The sequence below is a fragment of the Mugil cephalus genome, chromosome 4 (assembly GCF_022458985.1).
Source record: "Mugil cephalus isolate CIBA_MC_2020 chromosome 4, CIBA_Mcephalus_1.1, whole genome shotgun sequence".
NCBI lineage: Eukaryota > Metazoa > Chordata > Actinopteri > Mugiliformes > Mugilidae > Mugil > Mugil cephalus.
In genome coordinates, this window is record NC_061773.1 from 6345753 (window position 1) to 6368865 (window position 23113).

Genomic DNA, 23113 nt, shown 5'->3' on the forward strand with positions numbered 1-23113 from the left:
TGACCCACCACTGACCAGACATGACAGGAATTCATTTCATGAAGAATTTAAACTTCAAACACTGCTCTGGCGAATAACTAGGGGCTTCAAGCAAAGTTGTGGAAACTGCTGCAAAGCGCACCAAACGTCCTGAAACCTGTTGAGTTGCGCGCCGCGCTCCGTCGTGATGCCCGTCTCGGGGACCAGCTCTGTCACGCTCATCTTTCTCGGGATGTGTTCACTCCTCGTCGGCCAGTGTTGGTCGGGCTGTCGGGAAGCGGCTCTCTGCTGCTCCGGGAGGGACCCGTCGTGCACCAGCAGGGGATGGAGATCTGACCGCTCGTATGGCACCTGCTACTGCGACCAAGCCTGCGTGTCCACCGTGGACTGCTGCCACGACTATGGGGCTGCGTGCCCAGGTAGACTGAAACTTTTCACTTTCAGAATTGAAACCTGTGGTGATAAGCTATTGGCAACTGAGCTTGAGCTGTTGAAGACATTGGGAAAATGCTTAATATAAGGCCACTGACTGATGCTGTGAGAATGCTTTTTGAATCCTTACACAACTTCAAATAATTAAATCCAGTGAAATATGCCTGAACCCTGTTACCAGAGGCAATGCAGGATATTGTGGCCTGTCCATGTATGCATTTGAAATCCTCCCACTCATGAAATCTGCATGTGATGTGCTTTGTGCCCCGTGTTGCAGCCGTGTCCTGTGTGGTGAGTGAGTGGACGGAGTGGTCAGGATGCGCTGAGCCCTGCAGGGCCACGGTCCGCAGACGGAGCAGGACCATCCTGCAGGAGCCACTCAATGCAGGGACCCCCTGTCCTCACTTGGAGGAGTATGCGGGCTGTGCGCAGTACTGGTCTCAGCACGGGCACTGTCAGAACTCACTCGGTGAGAGGAATCCAACTTGAGCATCTGACATTCCTCTCATTTGGTCATTATAGTATTCACAGGCGAAAGTCAGTCTCTCAGATCTGTAAGAAGCTACCACCTACCTTGGTAAGGAATGGTCATTCCAATGTGTGGCAAGACCAGGCCATGTCTAAAGAAAGAGTTGGTATGGAAGAATAGATTTTTTTTTATCTTGTTAGTGTTGAAATATAAAGTCCTTCTAATTGTTAATTCAACAATAATCTAAACATTAGTGACAGCTCAGGTGGATTACAGATCCACACCTGATGAGAATAGAATAGGTTTACGAACATCATCATGCTGCATTCAGGTGTATTAAATTAAACTGTGTTGTATGACTGTTTGTCTGTGAAAGTGACAATTAAATGAAAATATGTCTTAAATGAAACCATATGTCATTTCCAAAGTGCAAATTTGCTCATATTTGTTTCTTCCCTTTCTTCTTTCACACAATAGAGGATCCTAATTTCACAGGCATTTTCCCAGCACATGCTTGTTTGAAATGTGTGAGGCCCATTATCGCAACATATGGTCACATGTAATGTTCTTTTCACTCCTGCAGTCCCAGCCCTTATTACCACAGGTGGCTATGGCAACGCTAGGAAGAAAAGAGACATCCCTGACAGCAGTGATGTTGCAGGGTAACACATCTAGACAGTGTACAGAAATCTTTTGATGTGTTCTAAGTGTTGTTCCATTAAATCTAATCTGTCTGTGTGTTCATATGCGAGCCTGTGTGTCTGCCTACATGTGTTTGTCTAAAACAGGTACTGTGTCCAGTTCCAATTGACCTCTCTGACAAAAGGGTGCCAGCAAAGTGAGGGCCCACACACCCTGTGGATGCGGTACCTGAGGGAGGGCCACCATGTGTGTGTCGAGTGCCAGCCGCCTGCTCTCGCTGCTGGACAGACACACTGTGCAGGAGATGGAGAAGAAAACACCAAGGACAGGTACAGCTGGAACAATCAAGGATCAAAACAATTTAGGACACATTGAACATGCAGTTATAAATCTTTGCATATGTCCAGAAATCATTTCATTGAACTGACCCTTGCACTTCATCTGGAAAAATCCATAATTTATTATCATCTTAACATCAGAAGAATAAATTCTGGAGTGATTGCATCTTTTTTAAAAATTCAACAATTGCACACCTTCAACACCATGGGTTCTGGGCATATACCATACCAATGAGTCCACAAAATAATTTTTAAAGATGGTTAATAATGGATGTGAGCAATGTTATGAATGTTCCCAAAAAGTGACTTGGACATCCAACGTGTGTACTCTAATGGCTTTTATGTAAGGTAAGATCCTGAATGATGTTTGAGAAACTTTAAAGGACCAGTGTGTAGGATTCAGTGGTATCTAGTAGTAGAAGTGATGATTGCAACCAAACTCACCCCCACCCCTTCCTTACCCGCAGTTTATGTTTCTGTGTTAAGTTGACGCAGAAGCTACAACAGCTCCCCAGATATGTTACAACACGGCATGGAAACTCAGAGCACAAGAGCTGTGATTGGTTCACTTGGTAGAAGCGTGTTTCCGCTTTAGTATTTCTGGCTGCTACTGCATTTCCCAGAATTGGTAAGGTTAACTATGGGTATACAGGCATTTGAATTTGCGTGTTTGGCGAAATTTCGGCGGAATTCAGCCAAAAATTCGGTGAAAGTTTCAGTTGCCATTGTTGAAAGTTAAGCAGGAAGTAGAAACAAAAATAACCCAACTGGCAAAAAAGACACAGCGTCAAATAATGTTTGAGTGGCATTTTAAAAGAGCGAGCAAGACTGACAAGTATAAATGGCTCATGGAGCTTCCCGGCATAACTCCATGCGTAGATCACTATGTCTTGGTCCAGCAGTACTGTAAAAGCACCTTTAGAGCTACTGCTGTGGATACATGATGGAACAGTGTGATGCTCTCCAAAGAAAAGGAGCTATAACATACCTGTGAATAACATATTCTTATTTCTGTAAATATATTTTCCTAAGTCCTATATACTTGCCTACAAACAGCCCTAATAATGAATAAGCTGCTTGCTATATCTTCACATTTACAGACTAGAAGTGATATTGTTCTTCCCATCTGTCTTAAATACATTAGCATATATACCAAAATGTTGCACGACTTATTTAAAGCATCATTTGCTTAATATACATTTTTGGCACACTGCAAGACATTGATCTTGGAGCATTTTATAATCGCATTATGAGAAATAACTGTGTTTCTCTGAAAAACACATCTAAGCCATCTAAACAACCCTATGCTTTTGAATTGGTTTTGTTACTGTGCAGCCAGCAAATATTTTCCAGAGACAGCTACTGTCCTTGACATCTGCCAAAATCTATATACTGTATATATCTTCGTCTGACACAATATCTGGGTGTGTATTCAGTGCTAGACAGAGTACAGAAATTGGGTCAGTCGTGATAGCATAGCCAGGCTCACATTTCCAGGGTTTTTTTTTTATCCCACACCAGTGATCTGAAACCTACCGGATCTGATTTGCAAAGATGAGTACGTCCACTAGATGGCAACACCATCTATCATTTTTGTGATTGTCTCTCCCTCCCCACCCTTGCAGAAGACAATCTCTCCAGTGGCAGGCGGTGGGAAACCCTCGATGCAGGGGCGTGTGGAGACGTGTGGGGAGGCTGGATGCGTGCTCCTGTCCAACAGCCCACAGCTTCCTCTTCATCTAACCTCCTTCCTTCCTTCTGTAAGCCTCCATCCTGTACGGATTTACTGAGCTATGTGGGAAGAGGCAGAATATTCCAGCAAAATAACATAACAGCCAGAATAGGTACACATACTGAATGCTGACTCTGTTCACTTAAAGAGATTTGGTCATGGCTCATTTGTGGCGTTTTAATGGTGCCAGACGTAATCTTGTGTGTAAATGCTGAATATGTGGCAAGGAAAATTCACATTTTTGTAAGGATATCATTTACTGCACTTATTAACACAGACTTTAATACCAGTCCTATTTCCCCACTGAAAACTTACAGAAAATGAAATGAAAGTCAAGAATTCGGGGATCAAAATGTAAAGTGATCTGATTTATTTCATTTTGAGTCATTTAAGGGAAATGTTGCTTTTTGTTAAGAAATAGAAATATCTTGGGACACTGAGACACTTGTTTTTTTGTTAGTTTTTTTTACATGACAAGTACTGGCTCTGTGTGAATCACAACCAGTCACAACGCCAAAGTTACAACATGCACCGAACAATAGAACATTTATACAGAAACAACAGCATAGAAAGTCGACAGGTAAAAATGTTTTTCTTATCTTTTTTACAAAACAGACAGCCTCGGGACCTACAAACAACATTGTATAAGAGCTGGCTAAGGTCATTCAAAGATCTTTTTTTTTTTTTCTTCAATTCCCTGGAAACAGTGTACTTTACAAAGACTGATGGCTTAGGCAAGGTTGGGGTCAATTCCACTGAGAGCTTAGAAAAAAATAGTAGTGTTTGAAATTTGTACTCGGTTTTAATTTGTGTCTTGCTCTAATACTGGTTGCTGTTATAGTGTCATGTGCGATGTGTTTTTCACTCTATCAAGGCATCCTGAATCGACCCCAACCCTGTAATACAGTGTTAGATTCAGAGTGTGTGGAACTGGGCTTCTTGCTAGACCACTTGGAAACTACCACATGTCCTTGAAAAAGTCCTGTGGGATTCTAACAAAAAATGGAAAAAGACTTACAGTTAAATTTAGCAGCTACAACCTGACAACCAAATTCTATTTTTAATTTCAGCTAAAGGCATTTACTGTATAGTTGGGAGTCTTATGGGATAACTGGGAGTCTAGTTATGAAAATAGTAGAGAATCTGTGCTGTTCATTTTAATATTTATAAATGAACACGGAAAATCATAAAGAGTTTGGTTTATTCCCTTGATTCACATCAGGATCTTGGTGAAATTAAAAGGCCCTGTATACTATCACATTTTATTATTTTTGAATAGCTCCCGTGGAAATGGACTCAAGCAAACGATCCAAATAAAATGAAACCAAGCATGTATGGTAAAAACAAATGACCTTTTTTTTCTTCTTTGTATTATGGTGGTGTCACAGTATCACAGTCTAAGTATCAAATGAAAACACCATGCTTGATATTCTTTCTTTTCTAAAAGCGTAATAACATACTCGTGTCAGGATTTTAATACTTGTGTTTCTTTCATATTTGCCTGCAATAAATCTCAGTTCTCCAGAGTGCTGGCTGCCTATTCATGAAATATTGATTGTCATCATAGTTAAAAGACAAAAGTGGTCCCTGACTACCATAATATAGAAAACCTTATTGATGGGACAGAAGCTCACGTGATGCTTCGTGAGGGGTCGTGCGAGCTGAATGCCCTTTGTCTTAGTGTTGAGGAATTAAATATTCCCTTTCTTAAATGTCTGACTGATGTGCTTCTTCTCAACTTAAGTAAATATAATGACATCTCCAAGGACATTAAGGTGTAGCAAGGGAAAGTATCTTGAGATGCTTGGCTTTTTTTTAGCCTTGACTCTTTTTATAAGACAAAAAGCAAAAATGAAACAGAAGTATAGTCTGGTACTAACGTTCAACTTAAAAAGGAACTAAACTGCAAGTTCATCTTGTTTTTTTCCTTGGGGAAATAAACCTGTCATGGGAAATTGATGGGAAATTGAGAAATATACATGCAATGTGCATTGTAAAACTAAAAGTAGGAGTATAACCAAAGAAATATCACTAGGATGTTTAGTACCTGTAGATGTCTCACTTTGGAACTCCTCTATGTGGACGATACCTGCATTTATATTTCAAAATATTTAACATTGTCTTTCTTTCTGCGGAATGCAGCTTCTGATAGTACTTCAGATGTTACTCCCTCCCTCTCTCAACTATGAATAAATCTTTGCCAAGTGTAATCCTACTTTCACATCCGATCTCAGAGCTCTGTTTGTATTGCAACCTGTATTACTGCTAATAGTAATGTATTAGAGGCCAAACTGCAGACAGAATATGGAAACAACAAATGTAGGATTTCCCCAACATGCATACATTCATTTTGGAAGCAGTTCATTCTTTTCTATTAAGCGGCAGCCACACTGCTCTAATGCCCCAGCTTTACAGCAGTTACACACACACACGCACACAGTCCACCCTGCTTCTCACAGTCATTGATATTCCTTTCACACCTCAGCTCCTCTCACTATGGGAAGGCAATATGAAATGGTCCAACTCTGCGATTAAACAGGAAATGAAATCAGAATTTGTGATTAGACTCCTAACAACCACATTGAAATGTATGTCAATCACTTTCTGTTTACTTGTGATATCAAATTTTACTCAGTAGCTACATATATCATAGTGCAGTGACCTGTTTTACTCCTCACATCTTCTGCTAACATATTTGTGCTAGGAAATGACTGAGACAGGTTTTCAGTTTCTTTAAACCACAAATTTAGCTGATGCTGGAGTTGCGTCTTTGCTCGTCTTGTTAATGTTTTAGAAAGCTGTGACACAAAATATAGAAAAATTATCTTAAGATAAGTTGAATGGATGTTAACATCTGGATATAAAGCAAAACTTAATATAGAATTAAATTCTCAATCATTCATTGTAATTACAGGGGAATATAATATATATTCTATATAAAGGGTAAAATAATTCTTGTAATAAGAATCTGTCTGTTGTTTAAAAAGTGGCAAGTGTAAAGGGGCAATAGAGATTTAGTGTTTTCCAGTTTAGCAGGTAACATTCAAGAAAGTAAAACTAAGTCCCCAGTAAATGTTAAGCATAAATATAAGGTTAAACGTCCTTACATCATAATGTACACAGTACCCATGGAAATGCAGTGAGGAGCAGCTCTGCTAACATGCAACCATCTGTTGTGCAAGTGTATGTTACACGTAGAGAGAGACCTTCAACACCTCAATTAACAAATTGCTGCTTAGCTATAGCCAGCTCTTGAGGATGCTGTCACCATGAAAACCAAATGTATTAATGAATCCTGATGTTTGTCCTCCATACAATCTTTTTAGCATATGTGTGCTTATGCATGAGTTTTATCAGTTCTGGTACTGGCAGCTGATCAATGATAACGCTGACCTGCTTGTGTATATTCAGTGCTGTTAAATATACATTTTATTTTGATAGATAGCTACCCTGCTTTCAGTATCTTTTACATCAATTTTGCAAATAATAATAATAATAAAAAAAACTGCGGGATCTCTTTGGCTGCTTTTATGTTGGACAAATGAAGGCAGATGCATGCTGAATATCTGTCACTGAATACTAAACTTTGTGTCAGCAAGCTGTAAACATAACAATATAGGTGGATTTGCTTATGTTTAGTTACATCTCTACATAAGATGGACAAGCAACTCATCATGGTTTTGTATGTTGATTTGTGGGTGCATGCATGCTTCATAAATATGCACTTTAAGCAGCAATTGAAATAGCTATTTTCCACTTCAGGAAAACCCTCAATCTGCCATTATCATCATTTAAAGATTATACAGAGGTGCTAAGACACTATGCACCGGCAGAGATGTGAAAGTATCATCCATTCTTATCATGAAAAATCAATTAAGGATAGCAAAATACTGAAAGAGTGGTCATAGTAATGGACGATGAGCTGGAGCCTCTGTGCCAAGACATTGAACTTCATACAGGATTACTCTTCACATATGACTATGACACAGCGGACAAGCAAATCACTTGTTTCTATAAGGAACTTCCTCTTATCTATATAAAAATAAATTAGGTTAGACAATCTCAGGAGTGTGTTTACATGAGTTATGCCTTGAGATCACTCATTAATGTTCGCGCACTCTCTCTCACACATACAGATGTCCACACCCCTACATATGTAAATGACTAAGGCCGGGTTTGGGAATGGTGGGCACAAGTAAGTAGCTTATAGGCTTCTAGGTCCTTTCCTGTATCTCCACGACTACAAAATGGACTGGGACTCAGTAATGGGGAAAGTAGGCTGCTGGGATTTCATTTTTCCTTTGGGGAATTAAGTGACAACCACCCTGCAGCCAAACCGTCATTCAGTTGGGTTACAGCACAGCTCAATTTCTCTGTTAACTTTGTTTCTCTGAACAGACTCGTTGCTACTTGGGAGTGCTCTTTTCTTTCGCAGGTGCGGAATACCTCTAATTGGAATGAGCTGAAGGAGGGGCAGTGACATTCTCCAATTTAGAAACAGTTTTCTCAAAGAGTATTTTCCACACATGTTCACCCAGAGCTTATTACCTAATGGCATACTAAGGTAATATTTGAAATGCTCGGTGAGACTCCTTGTCTCTCCCTCTTCTTTTGTCTCTGGCTTATAGAGTGTTTTAGCTTCTCTGGTGTCTCTATCACAAACACTCTCTCCCCAGCTTCCTGTTTGTTTGTTTTTCACTTGTGCCTCAAAGGTTTTTATCCAACGTATTTTGCCGACCCCTCTCAACCTTTGGTCTACGTGCCATCTCAGGTCCTATGTGATTCTCGTGAGCTATCCCACGAATTCCTTCAAGGGGGAACAGACAGTTCTGGCCCAACTTTTTCTGGGCTGCTTCTAAATGGTTAGTGCTCCTCTGGTAATTTATATTAATGCTGCGTTTTGGGCTGGCACCCGCCAGCAGACGCTCTGAAGGACTGGTGTCCGAGATGTCACGGAGGTGCTCATCATCATCTGTGTCGGCGTCAATGTATTTGCTGATGGAGGAGTCATGGAAAGTAAAGACAGTTGGGGCCTGGGTGGCACTTTCTGGAGACTTCGGTGGTGTCCTGCTGCTGGCAGTGGTGTAGACAGAAACTTCAGGGCTTAACAGAGAGCGGTCTGACACAACCGAGGTGTCTGAAAGTGGGGATGGTCCGGACTCCCCTTCACTGCCACAGCCCCCTTTGTGAAAAAGGCTTTTTGAGGAGTTCCCAGAAAAGAAGTATTTCTTTGCATTCTCTGAGCATGAGGACTTTGCAACGGACACAGGAGTCAGCATGGGCTCACGCTCTCCTGTGGTGTGATGGCCTGTTTTTGAACTGGCGTGCAGGTTCAAAGCTGTAGCTGGACTGTGTGAGAAGCGGTTGCTTTCCTGAACACCAAGGTCCATTCCTGGACAATGGGGGAAGCGTGTATTCTCCTGGAAGTCTGTTGCACAACTGATGTAGCTGTCGATGCTGGACAAGCTTTTCATGTCCCCCACACCTTCTCTGGTTCCTAGTACTGGTGCTCCATGGTCTTGGATGGCCCCCAGCTCTATCTCATCCCTCTGTTTGCTGACTCTGGAGCTCCTGTCTTTAGCATTAAGGTTGGGTTGTGACTGTGTTTTGGCCATCTGGTTGTACATCTCCTCTAGTTTTTGAACATTTAACCTCTGTGGGCTGGTGCCTCTGGTCTTGCTGGGAGAGCCTAACTCCTGGCCGTTGAAAGAATGATTCGAGCTTGTCTCTGATGGAGCTCTCTTTGGAGTCCATTTCCATCGATTCGGAGAGATGTGGTTGTCGTGAGGCCTCTCGCTCTTCTCCACAACCACATCCATCAGTTCTGCGCTACGAGCAAACGCCTCTTTCAAGTTCATTGACACAATGCTACCGTTTCTCTTTGCCCTCTCAAGGGCCTCCCTCCGCTTAAGTGCTTTCTCTTGCCTCTTTTGCTCCTTGTAGAATTCGGAAAAGTTATTTACAATAATGGGAATAGGTAGGGCAATCACAAGCACTCCAGCTATGCAGCATAACCCGCCCACAATTTTTCCCAAGAGAGTTTTAGGGTAGATATCGCCGTAGCCTACAGTGGTCATAGTAATAGTAGCCCACCAGAAAGATGCTGGAATGCTTTTAAACTTTGTATCCTCCTCATCCTTTTCGGCAAAAAATACCAGACTGGAGAATATCATGATACCCATGGCCAGGAAAAGAATGAGAAGGCCCAGCTCATTGTAACTTCTCCTAAGGGTGAAGCCCAGAGACTGAAGACCGGTGGAGTGGCGGGCCAACTTCAGAATACGCAGGATGCGCATGATTCGAAAAATCTGAACTACACGTCGGACGTTCTGAAATTGCAGCACACTCTTGTTAGATTCTGTCAAAAAGATGGTGACATAATATGGCAAGATGGCCAACAAGTCAATGACGTTGAGAGGGCCCTTAAAGAACTTCCACTTATTGGGGGAGGAGAGGAAACGGAGCAGGTATTCCATGGTAAACCAGGCAATACACACAGCTTCCACGTGGGCCAGCTGTGGGTTGTCTGTTGACTGTCCAAACTCATCTGTATCCTGCAGGTCTGGAAGGGTGTTCAGAGACAATGCAATGGTGGACAGCACGATGAAGAGTATGGAGATAATGGCCAAGATCTGAAAGACAAAATTATAAAAGTAATATGAGTAATTATCAGAAAATCCAAGATGCTTGAACCAACCTACCTCGCAAGTACCTCTGAAAAGCTGAGAGTAGTGCTGTTTTACATGCAAACCACATCAAATACTTGTTTTAGTTATATTTTTACATTTACCGGATTTTAGATCACTATTTCAAATACATTCTTGCTCTTGTGTCTTACACGTTTGCATAGTACTGTATAGTATAATAGTTTAAATCGATCGTCAAATATGTACTTAAGCATAAATGTCTTATTCTGATTAGATAATCAAACCGTGTGCACAATAAAAGCCATGCACCACCAATGTATTTATAAAAGGTTTTGACTGCGGTACGAAAAATGGTAAATGAACGCCAATAATCTTACAGTGTAAATAAACCTTCAGTAAAATGGCTGACTGACTGTAGGATTGGCTGAGAGTTAATGGACTAGGTTGACTTCCACCACTTATTTATTCATGGCTCACTTATCAGGTTCATCCCCAAGAGTGAGTGTGCAATACACAGAAACAAAAGCATCTCAGCAACTAATATCCATCCTGGTGAACATCCTCTCAAGGATGTCAAAAATTGTAACATTATTGTGTTTTAATTTAATTTTGTAACATTTACCAGAGTGTATTTAGATAGAAACTAGATGAAAAGATCTGTCTGTCTGTCTGTCTGTCTGTCTGTCCTACGTAGATTTTGACAGGAGAGACCTGACTGTCACCTTACCGTATAGTTAACATGCAACAGTCAAAAGCAGAACATCCCCACAATCCGCTGCATTAGATAATGCTATGATTCACATTACATGGTGTGAAGAACTGGGAAGTCTGTCAAAAAAAAAATAAAAAATACAGCAACCTGACACACACACACACACACACACACACACACACACACACTACCCCACCCACACTCCACCAACCATGCATACAGGCAAGTACGTGGTGGCAGACTACACCTCTTTTAGCGCTGTATGACAGCTCTCCTCTCTAGCAGCTTTCGCGGCGTAAACAGCAAACAAAACATGAACAAAAAAATCATTTCACTTGCTCTGAAGTATTTTAATCCTGCAGTTTTGAGCATGTTTGAGCTAAATAAGTAACAGTGTACCACATGTGACACTGCCATCTTACATTATCTTATCTACATCTTACCAGAATATTTCTGTGTTATCAATGCCATGTCATAGACTGAAAGGTCATCTTACCAAGACACATTTAACTATGCATGCTTACAGAGAGCTTTTTATGTGTTTTGGGTAAACGAGTCAGTGTTTTGCTTCTGGAGACACTGAGGGTAGTTCTTTTAATGGTCTTATTTTGTCACGCTTATAGAAGAAAAAACATCAGTCAGACATTAGTGTTGCCATTAATAAATTTCCTCTAAAACTGGCGATTGCGAAGGACGCAAATCACACAGCTCTCTTGTGATCATAATGCTGAGGTATAAGAGAATAGCGCCTGCCTGGCCTGAGTCACAATGAGTCATGGTGTAATCCAGTCTATATTGTGTGTATTTAGTATAAACTAACATTTGACAGCTGATCCTCTACTCATTTACAGGGTCAAGAGCGGGACTGCTTCATGGACTATAGTCTACACTTCTTATATTAAACCTAAATGACTCCAAACTCCAAACAGAACAATTTAGACGATGAGTAGGCGGTTGTAGCTACAGTGAGCCGGTTTTGGCAATAGCCCACACAAAAAGAGGTTGGGACGGTGAAAAAAAATCAGAACACATTTAAAGTACTTGGAAAAAATGGATGCAGCTGAGCCTCAGACCTATGTAAGCATATATTAACATTTAATATAGGGGAGTACAAGTTTCATTTGAATTATAAAACTGTGCAAAATAATACACTCCTCCTTGTTGAGCTTTATCAAAACCTCAGCGGTGAACTGGTTCTACTGGTTAAACACACAGTTCCTGGTGTAAACAAACAGACCACAGGCCGGCAATTGATACAGGGTTTCCCTACAAATAGTCCAGAGGAAATTACAGTGACATAAAAGGGGCGATAGCAGGGGTCGTTACAAAGTTATTTGACAGCCAGATCCTTGACAACGGTCTAATAATTCAGACTCCCAGGTGTAAATGTGATGGCTAAAAAGGCAACTTTATCTATAACCAATCAGAGCAGGAGAGCACTGTTGCCATAGCGTCATGGCAGACCTGAATAATGACCCTATCTGTTTATTTTCTTCCCTCTGTGCTCCTCTCCCCCGGCCCTGCCCTGGAGAAAATCCACTTGAATCAAACCCTTGAAGAGCGGAGAGGTGCCCAGACTGGAGAGTGATGGTGGGCTGATGAGGGCAGCACAAAAGCGAAGGGGGCAGAGAGGGGGCAGCGCAATTATGATGCTGCTAAAGAGAAATTTGTTTTCATAAAGTTAATAACAAGGTGTTGCATTACCTACTGTATCTTCATAAACAGACTGTGCACAGAACTGTAATGAGCAATAAACAAGAGACATGCTGCTGATAAATCCCAAACTTGGAGCCATTGGAGATTGTAGCTATGGAAAAGCAGGGCAAAAAAGGACAGAGCTAATAGGATTGAGAAGCTATAAAAAGGCCTTTAATGAAGGCGCACTGGTGCTGCTGCTGTGTAACGTTATGGTTATGAGGTTAAGTTCCACTAGGAAATCCTGCACATTTCCCACCGGCCTCTATGTCCCTTTTGCCCCTGCCTCTAACCACCTACAGGGACTCTCTCACGCTGTCTGGCCTGTCTTTATCTCTTCCTCTCCCTGAGACGTTTAATGTCACAGGGCGCTAATTTCATAAAACGACCGAGCTGCAAATCTGAGATGACCTTTCACTGCATATAAAGGAAACCACAAACAAACACATGTCTAGAAAAAAGGTTGAATGGAGTGCCAGACATGATTCTAATGGCATCAACAGAATTACTGGCTATTTATAGACTCTCAGCGGACGTGGAGGCCCACATAACAAAACAGATGTTCACAGTGGCCGACCGCACCCAAGACGATGCCCTTTATGTCTTGTCTGCGACAAATGCTTTGTTATTGCAAGTTGGACACAGAAATGCCAGTGGCTATCAGTGAATGCTTCTTGGTGTCCTAATAAAGGGAAGAAAGGATGAAGGGAGGGAGATATATTTATATACAGAGGAGAGGAGAGGACAACATGTGTGCAAGACAGAGAGACCAGATTGACAGGAAATCCTACTGTGACACTAAACAAAGCCCGATCGCACTGGCCTGTGTCTCTCACGACACACTGTCATGTGGACCAGCGGACACAATAGACACAGAGCACCGTCGTCTTCAGGACAAGGTGACAGCAGTCCTCATTAGGCAGTAGGAGGAGACGTTCCAGACACAACTGGTGTGAAGGATGCTCTCAAAACTCAAACCCAAACATACGAGTGGGAGAGTGGAATAACCTTTCAGATGTGACATTCAGCTCAGAGGGAATACTGGCTCATATATGCGTACACCACAACATGTTCCTCCCTCCAGGGGTGTACACATACAAGGCTCAGGAAAGGGGTTACCTCATTCATTTACAATTATTTCTGACTGCGCCTTCCGTTTGCTCCGGCACCAGCTCACTCAGACACAGTGGCCTGGTTTTATGTTGGCTCTGCCCCAACAACTGTGATTAATTTTCTTTTTGCTACACCAGTTTTGTCGGGGTCAGGTCTGCTCATCTGGGCACTTACCCAACGGGGACAGAGCGCTGAACTTTGCAGTTTTTATGTATAGATATAGACTTGAGTAAACCGAGTAACATTTATAAATCTTATTATAAAATCAGTGGTGCAAATGTGAGTAAGGATTTAGTTTTTCTGGTCATCGAGGCTAGTCACATGACCTAATGTGCAGAATATAAATAAATGAATTTAAAATAATTCTGGCATACTCAGTGTATAAGTCAATTTGTCACCTTCTTTTTGCTTCTATTTTGCCTTCACCAATGAACTATGAGTCTGTTTAACTGCTAAAAACCTGTATTCACCAACTCATCACAGGATCTTTCTGTCTGCTGATCTCAGAAGAGCGTTTGAACTAAAAAATAGAGGCTTGCTCCTGGCTGGAAATAAAACTGACGAGAGATTTGAGCCTGAGTTCAACCAAGTTGCGAAGATCCAAACAATATCCTGGAAAATACTAAAATCATGTCAAAATGATGAGTATTACGCTCCAAACCAGAGTGTTAATTATTGCTAAGAGGTCAAATGTTTGTTTTGTAAGAGGAACATCATGTTATTTTTCCATCAGCAGTAACATAGTGCCCCTTTAAATCTTCCTGCACTCTTAGGGGTGGTTAAGTCAGGTTGACATGGGGCTGTTTATTTGGTTAGGTGCAGCTTGGGTTGGTATTCTGACACTGCATTAAGTCTGGTGGCATCCCAAGAGCTCAGGAACTCCCAGGCTCCCAGTGCTCTGAGCAGCACTTTCCTCATTAGCGGCAGCAGATGCAAGAGACACACAGCTGTGCTTCAACAGTGGGAGCTCCTGTTCCTGTGAGTCCCAGTCCAGTTGAGTTTTCTGTTAGCGTCACCTGTGCTCACCCGGGGAACCTGCTCTAAAACTTTTAACACTTAAATAGGTGTTGACCGAAGAGTTGTTTTTTTTTTTTTTTCTTTTTTGCAAAGGTGTATCTATTTTCGGTTGAGTAAATCCAGGATTCGCTCGATTTCCAAGACCCACTGACAGCTGACTTGCTTTCCCATCATCCCCTGAGCCACACCGGAGGCCACAGGGATACCGTGCAGCACTCTCCCGGCCTCGACTGCCAGCCACTGTCACCATGACAACTCCCTTGAAGCTCGACAGGAGGTGGCTACGTGGACCTTCTTGTGAAAAGCAAGTCTGACAGAGTCTCCTTCTCTGTCTCACCCTCCCTCCCCCCTTTCATTCCTGGTATCGCCCATTTGTACCTGATTCAGAGCTCACCCTGCTTTGAACTGTACTGAATCTGTACTGCTCCAGTCTCTGCTGGTTTTTCTCTTATGTGTGTCAGGTGGCTTTTTGAATTTCAGCATAGGTTGTCAGTTCACTTGGCTAATATTAGCCCATGGCACCGTGCCCCCATTACTGAAACCAAATTAATAGCCACCATCATTATTTGAAAAGAGAAAGAGGGAGTCTTAAAGGACTCTGCAAGGCAGTACCCTCATTTGCAGATGTTTTCGCATGAACACACTATTGCTCTTCACCTCCTCCGACATGTTACTGTCAACGGTCAATAGCATGCGAGTAATAGCGTGAGTGTTAAATAATGTGGACTAAATCACACCCCTGATTCTGAATGTAGACTGGCTCTGCCTCTCTGCCTGTGAAAGAGACGGGGTTTCCATGGAGACGGGAGGAGACTGTGTCTTCCACATTTCCCCCAGCATGATAGCTTGAAATGCACACACACACACACGCACGCACAACGAGGCTCAGCTGTAATCTCTCCACCCGACATCACTTCTTAACTTTGAACAGCGGAGCCTCGTTTATCTTAACCTCCCACAACTTGGCAAAATGAATAACTTGTACCTCTGGCCTCATCTTGGGGGATGCAGCATGTGGCTCCATGATCATGACCTTGCTTCTTTAGGACATTAAAGCTACTGCACTTCTAGTTATTATATGCATTTCATAGATGGTCAATATCATGTGATAGTTAAGAGTTTATTACCAAATTACCGTGATGTAAACAATGTTTAGACTTAATTATATTAAATTTAATTGATTTGCACAGACTCTTTGGCTGCATCATCTGTACATTTTTATTGAGTACATTCCACATGAAATATTGTGTTGGGAACTGATTCTTTAGACTTTCTTATCTTGGCTTTTTTGTATTTCTACGTTTTTATAATTTAGTAATTCTGTGCAACTGTATGTAGCAAGTCATTTCTGAGGAGGGGCTTCATCAAACTTTCCCCTAACTCGTGCCATGCTTGCATGCACAAAGTGCACCACAACCCCATTCAGTAAACCACTAATGTACATAGGAAATCTATGCCTGTACCATCCATCTCCTGAATGAATCCCACCTCATCTCCTCTCCCTCTCAATTATTCATGCATTTCAGATGAAGAAGAGAATCCAGACTCAGCATCTATATTTAAACTCTGACTGGTCCATGGTGGTTGTATAAATAGAAACAGTATACGGTCTGGTTTGGTGCACCGAAGGAAGCTGTTTGCATCAGGAATTGTAGCTTTGAGAGGGCAGCATTTATGAGAATTGGAGGGAGATTGGAAGGTACATTGATCAGTGTTGTGAAGAATCACATCTAGATTGAGGAAATAAAAGATAATCCTTGAACGTTGTAATGTATTCCTGTTGGCCATTACAAAAGCAGCAACATAATTTATCTTTAGCAACGATTTAAACATAAAGATGATAACATCATTCGTGGATATTGCTTCTACTAGTTCACCCGGTCTTGCAATCCATGATCATTTATTCAGGACAGAAATCGTGGTTTTACTCTGCAGACATCAGCACTGGGAAAAGGTAAACACAAGAAAAGCAAAAATTGATTTGAAACGCAGAGAGATGCGGAGAGAGAAAGACGCTGCACACACAGTCAATCAACAATGACGCCTGAATAGAAGGCAGCTGCAAGTCTCACAGAAATGACAGTTGCCATGGTGATAGTGACAGTGAACTTTTAAACATTTTAGTAATGGCTGCGGAAGGAGAGAGACGGGCGGAGCATAAACACGTTAAAAATCAGAGAAACAAAGACGAGAGGCACGTGAGCTGGACTGAAAGACGTGAACGTCATGTGATTCTTTTCACGGGGAAAGAGCAATAAAGGCGAGGTTGCTCTTAATCCCGCACTCAAACACATGCTAACTGCAGATATTCAACTTACTAACAGCATATCTGCATATTTCACAGTTGGAGAGAGTTCTGCTCAGTGGCCATTCAGCCTCAGCGATGTTAATCCCTTTGAGAGTTACACTCAAATTAACATGCAAATCTTTTAGGATTTGGTAATTGGACAGCGAGCTATAAGCATGCGATTTCTGCGTTTAAAACAGCCCCTGTTGTGTCCTACAATTTAGTATCAGTTCATAATGTCAGCATGTGACACATGCAAGAGAGCATGGAGCACCGGGGTATCCACAATGAACATTCCATGATCCAATTACTGCTGCACACAGTACATGTGGCTCTGTGTTATAATAATGTAAATTAGCTTACATGAAGATAATCGACCCACCCTCCCTTAGTTACAGTTGCTATGCATTTATGCAGTGCCAGATGCAATTTTTCTCAAAAGCGAAGGTTTGAATTTCTTTGATGTTGGAGATACTAGCGCTTATTATGTCCCTGTGACACAGCTAGAAGAGAGCGCTTTGTTTTCGCATATTACAATGCCTCCTTTAAAAATAGAGCAACACTGCCCCAGAAATCAGAAATCCAGCAGTGCTGCCGGTGAAGGAAAGACTCAAGGTTAAAGAGGGTCACAAAAATTTGAGAAATCATTTAATTGGATGCAATATTAGTTTACGCCAATGAGTGCAGGATGTGTCATCAGTTTTTTTCCTATACTCCTAAAATACCATTAGGTATAACAAGGATCCAACATGTAGCTGTCGGCCTAGATACTGGTGTAGCAAAACTGACCACAAAATGAACAATATATTGCTTTAATATATAATCAAGACTTCTTTCTATATATGTACAAGCCATCTGGTACAGTACATAAACATTTAAGTCTGGTAGTACTTAAATCTAGGTTTCTATTTTACATAATTAGTATTTAATAATGAGTATGATATGGTAACATTTTCTCTAATTATCTGTTTCCTGCATATATATGTATGTGTGTGTGTGTGTGTGTGTGTGTGTGTGTGTGTAAAAACAAAAAGCATAACAGCTTGTCTAAACTTAAAAACTACTTATACTCCACATGCACTCTGGTAAAGCATGACAGGTCTGTCATGCCTACACAGCTGCAGTTGCTTTGATCGAATAATCACTGTGTGGATTAAGCGTTTATCAGACAGTCAATTTCAATTTAAAAAAAGACATAAGTAACTCCTGATGACAGGCTACACTTAAAAAAAAAAAATCCCACCGTGGTGGCGATGTGTTTATGATTTGCGGGTGATAACGTGTGTGCGCCTTTGTTCGGTTTACATGTTGAAACCTGAAAATAGTCGAATGCGCTGGTGAAATTGCTGATCAAGGTGAAAGGCTTCTCACACCAGCAGTCAAGTGCTCTCTCCATACCCTAACAATCAGCCACTGGCTTGATGAATGTCTCCCCTTCACCTTAGTGGATTTCTATCTGGCCTTCTCACTTTCTTCAAAGTCATCCACCCAACCTTTCCGCGCAGACAGAACAGAGAAGTAAAATCCACGACGAACAAAGCAGCAACAGCTACAGCAAGCGGAGCAGCTTCCTGTGGCTCCTGATTTATAAGAACTGTTGTTCTGTGCGCATGTATAGACGTTGAGGATTGGATGTGACGTGCAGAGACTCATATATCAAATAACTTTTACCAAGGTAATGAAGACATGGCCTCTCTCTGGTGCCCTGGCTAACAGATGCCAGCAGTTATAGACCAGTCATACCATGGGACACATTAAATGTCACGATATATACCTCACTTTTTACGCTCATACTGGGTGGCAGGAAAGACATAACGCAGTATGCTGCAGAATGGAGCTTTTGAGCTAGTTCAGATGAACAACTTTGAGCTGTGCTGATACATAAGGCGCATGACAAGCTGTACTTGATGCAACGTGCAGTGTATCCATATGGAACTGACAGTACCCTACACACTGTACAGCTATACTTTGCTCACGTGGCAGCAAACACTTGCTACTGTTACGGCTGCTCAGACCATCTCAGCTTTCATGGGAATCAACTCTGGAGAAGTGGGCTTGTGAGGAGTGGAGGATCAGAGTACGTATTCTGTATATAGTGTAAATACTATGCATTCACTTTGACCCACTTCTTTGCGTTCCCTATTTGCTTATCATGATGCAAATCAGCTGTTCGACTGTGTCAGAGCCACTTTTCAGTTGTCACTTGCTAGCCTAGGCTCAGCACCTCTACTTAAAATCACCGTTTCACAGACATGCCTTCCTTTTCCTCCTTTAATTAAATCTTTCATAATCTTGTAATTATAGATACCTCCTCACTCAGTCACTCCCAGCGGGTTTATCGTCTTCTACGCACTGTCAGTCTCGGTCAGTCAGTCAGCAATGGTACTTTCTCTCCTTGCCCCAGGTAACCAACGGAAGTAACTAACTGTTCTACTTCGTTGAACAGTGGATTGAATGGGGATCTACACATGACATATCATGACATGGTGGATCCATATGAACCAACTGTGACATGCCAGGATATCTGTAGGAATACCTCCATGTAAAAGACGGACCTATAGCCACAGTCACGTCACCCAGTTTTAGGTTGACCTAAGTATCTGAGTTTCCTGCTTTTTTTAACCTTCCTTACAGACAAAGGTGCTTGTATTTTATTGAGAGGGAGGAGCTGGGGACGAGCGAGGCGTGGATCTGATTAAGGACCCAAGAACTTTGTGTCAGTCCCTCCAGTCCAGACACGTCAATGAAGCCAGGGACACACCCAAACATAGCCATCCTTGAAAGCTAACATGGAATTAGGAAATTATTTTCAAAGGAAACGAATTTACTCACTAGCGTCATAATGACTAGTTCATCATTTGAATGGCTGACTGAGTTTCGGCAGCCAGTGATCATTATCACTAGCTATTTCCATGTCCTTCCAGACCTGGTGGCTATGTCCATCTTTTACCATTTGCTGGTAATATTCTCGGTACTCATTCTGTCACTTGGCACTATTAAGCAACTTATCAATTAAGAGTTTTGTGTGAACGACTGAAGTAAAACCAAACAAATTTAAATTTAGTCTTGGATTTTATTTCTGGGAACTTCGCATGCATCTTTTCCTTTACTGCTTTCCAGCTCTGACTTGAACGGTGCGTGACCACGTCATGTGGTTCAGCAGTTCAGCAGTGGTTCAGTGTTAATCACTCTCACAGATTTATACAGCACGGTTTTAGTTCTATGAGTGAGGCAGCATTTCAGTGAATGACCTCTTCTTCTCTCCAGCTGAAAAACTGAAAGGACCATCTCTTTAAAAAAACATATGATACACCACAGTGGTGTGCACTCCCTTTTTCCACAAAGGAAAGAACACCTAACACATTGTATTAGCCTTATTGTATAAATCACATTAAGGACACAAAAAAACATTGTTCTTTCCTTCACATTGTCCTAATTATTATTTTAATCATACGTGTGTTTTCCCAAGAGCATCTGTGTCCCAGATTGGTGTTTTTTTTTCTGCAAACAGGGTACCCCGAGATGGAAATCAATAGATAAGATTTGTTTTTTCTTTGCTCATACCAGAAGCCAGATACAAAACAGAACCTTTTGTTCTCTTCACCTCCGGGAATGTGGATGAGTGTCCCGCATATGAGCCTCAGCCATTAGAATTTAATCTCGTCCGAGGGAAACCAAAAACTCCACTGGCAAACAATCTCCGTGAAACTGATTATGTAAGGGTTTCCCGCAAATTAGCAGTGAGCTCAGAGAATCCTAGCTTGTGCAAAGTAGTCCAATGATAGTGATGTTATTGAATCTTACAATGATTAAATGGAGTAAATGTTCTGGACATTTTCTATGTTCTAGTAAGTTTCACTGTCTTTAATGTGCCTAGAAGCAGATTAAGGTCTTATTATAAAGTTCAATTTGGTATTCTTAACTAAACACAGCAAACATAATCTGAATGAAATACTAAAATACCAGATATCTGTCAAAGTTTACTTACGTAAAGATGTTTTATATAACAGAAATACTCTCTGTGTGATGTGAAGGCCTAAAGACTAGAAGGCTAACTGGACCTCAGTAATTAAATAAGGATTTATTGTTTGTAATGTTAAATGAGGGAAATATGAAAGAGACAGTTCTTGCTGTCATGCGAAGCCTCACAGATACAATCCTATGATGCACATTGATTCTATAGGAAACGTAAATTTGCCGAATGCCACACACTGATAAGCCATAATTTGATGTGTTCTTACCACAGGCTAAAAGAAGATATTCAGCTATTTTCAAGCTCTAGATTGGATTTATTTATTTTTTTTTCCTGTAGTCATAAAGCAGCTTCTTCGTGTTCCATTTGCCTGGCTCACATGCAGCCTACATGTCTCATGTTATTTTCTCTTTCATGTTTACTGTCTCTCCAGATCCCTTTGTCTCTTTCTTCCAGTTCTTACAGCCTTTGGCCCTCAAGCTTCCCTCCTCTTGGGGACACTGAAGTCTTAGTGTCTTTCACTCAGTGCTCACATAACAGCTCAACTTCAAACTGAATGAACAATGGAAGTTGCTTTGCAGTAGCAGTGCACAACTCTGACTCTACCTCCCATCCCTCGTCATCTACAACCGCTGAATGCACCAGTGATGCAACTGGAGCACAGCTAAGGGGTTTTGCATTAGATGTAGGATTGCTGCTCTGATGACCACCACTACACAATGTATTCATTTTTGTCCAAACAAACAGAAAATATCCACTGAAATAAATCCTCCAATTAGAAATAGAGCAAACCAACATCACTAAAACTATTCTGTTGCAGTGTAACAGAGCGAAGCTGCACCTCAGAGCAAGCCTAAAAAAGACGAGATGACGCTACAAATCTGCTACAAAATGCATGACATGACTTATAAAGCACTCACCAACAACAGCTCAAGCTTTACAACTTCAGACCTCTGCAAGTCACCAGTGAATGAACATAAAATATGTAACACACTGCTAAAACAGCTACCGCATGATCCCAAACCCTTTACAAAATGCCTGTTCACCAGTAACAACTATAAAAATTAGATCCATAACATGAATGATTACCATCTTCGCTGTTCTTGGTCATATCGCCCCAAATAGTATCGCATAATTTGTCCATAATGTATCAAATGCCAATTCCAACTCCAAATCAGGTTGGAGGGGACTAAAATTGGTGTGAAAGGTGCGTAAAATTTACTCATGTGTATCAGGTGACTGAAACGCAACTCCAGGGCCCTGTACCATGACGCAAGATTAATGGATCACAGAGTTATCTTTGGGCTTAACTGCGGTGTCCTGATGTCACGAAACTCACTTTGGAAAGAACAGTGTTGACTTGAACTTCGTAATGACAATTAGAGTTTCATTTTAATTGAAGAAATATTGTTTCATTTCAAGTAGGGTTCCCAGGATTGTGGATGTTATTATATTTCATTCAATTGCTATGATTTTGTGGAGTTACTCTGTAGAATAAAATAATTTTATGCTTATAATGAGATATAATGAATGTATGTACCCTTTTTATTAAAAAATAATCCACATGCAACGAACACCCTCTCCACACTAAAGACACACTACACAATAATAGTTACTATTATACAATAAGTAATTCACCAGTCAGTCATAACATTATGACCAAATATTGTGAAGGTCTCCTTGTGTCTCCAAAACAGTTGTGACTCATCAGAGAATGGACATGGGTCTTCTGAAGGTGTCCTGTGGTGTCTGGTAACAGGATGTTGTTAGTGGGGGTCTTTGGGTCCTATGGGTTGAGGGGAGGGGCCTCTGTGGATCATCCCACAGATACTTGATCAGTTCGGGATCTATGAATCTGTGAATTTGGAGGCCAGGTCAATGCCTTTTGCTGTTCTTGTGTTTTTGTGTGTGTGTGTGTCTGCATCCTGCTGGGGATGTCTGCTGCCATCAAGGAGTGTCATTGCTATGGGGTGGGGATGTCTGGTCTGGTCTAGGTCCAAACATTTCCCAGCAGAACATTGTTATTGACTGTCTTTGGTCATTATGTTGTGGCTGATTTTACTGTACAGATCTCAAA

At 41.5% G+C, this 23113-nt stretch overlaps 2 protein-coding genes across 3 annotated transcripts in view; one reads left to right on the top strand and one right to left on the bottom strand.

The window, feature by feature from the left end:
* Positions 1-5118, top strand: si:dkey-7k24.5 (somatomedin-B and thrombospondin type-1 domain-containing protein). Its single transcript, XM_047584032.1, has 5 exons — positions 1-398; positions 689-880; positions 1464-1542; positions 1669-1851; positions 3486-5118. Exons 1-5 carry the CDS (start codon positions 167-169, stop codon positions 3601-3603), a joined length of 804 nt encoding a protein of 267 aa, XP_047439988.1. The 5' UTR covers positions 1-166; the 3' UTR covers positions 3604-5118.
* Positions 4958-23113, bottom strand: part of kcnb1 (potassium voltage-gated channel, Shab-related subfamily, member 1) — a 27937-nt gene continuing 9781 nt past the window's right edge. For both annotated transcript variants that reach the window (XM_047584031.1, XM_047584029.1), the window contains exon 3: positions 4958-10224. In XM_047584031.1, the coding sequence (XP_047439987.1) occupies positions 8299-10224 (1926 nt within the window). In that variant the 3' untranslated portion in view covers positions 4958-8298. The remainder of the gene's footprint in view (positions 10225-23113) is intronic.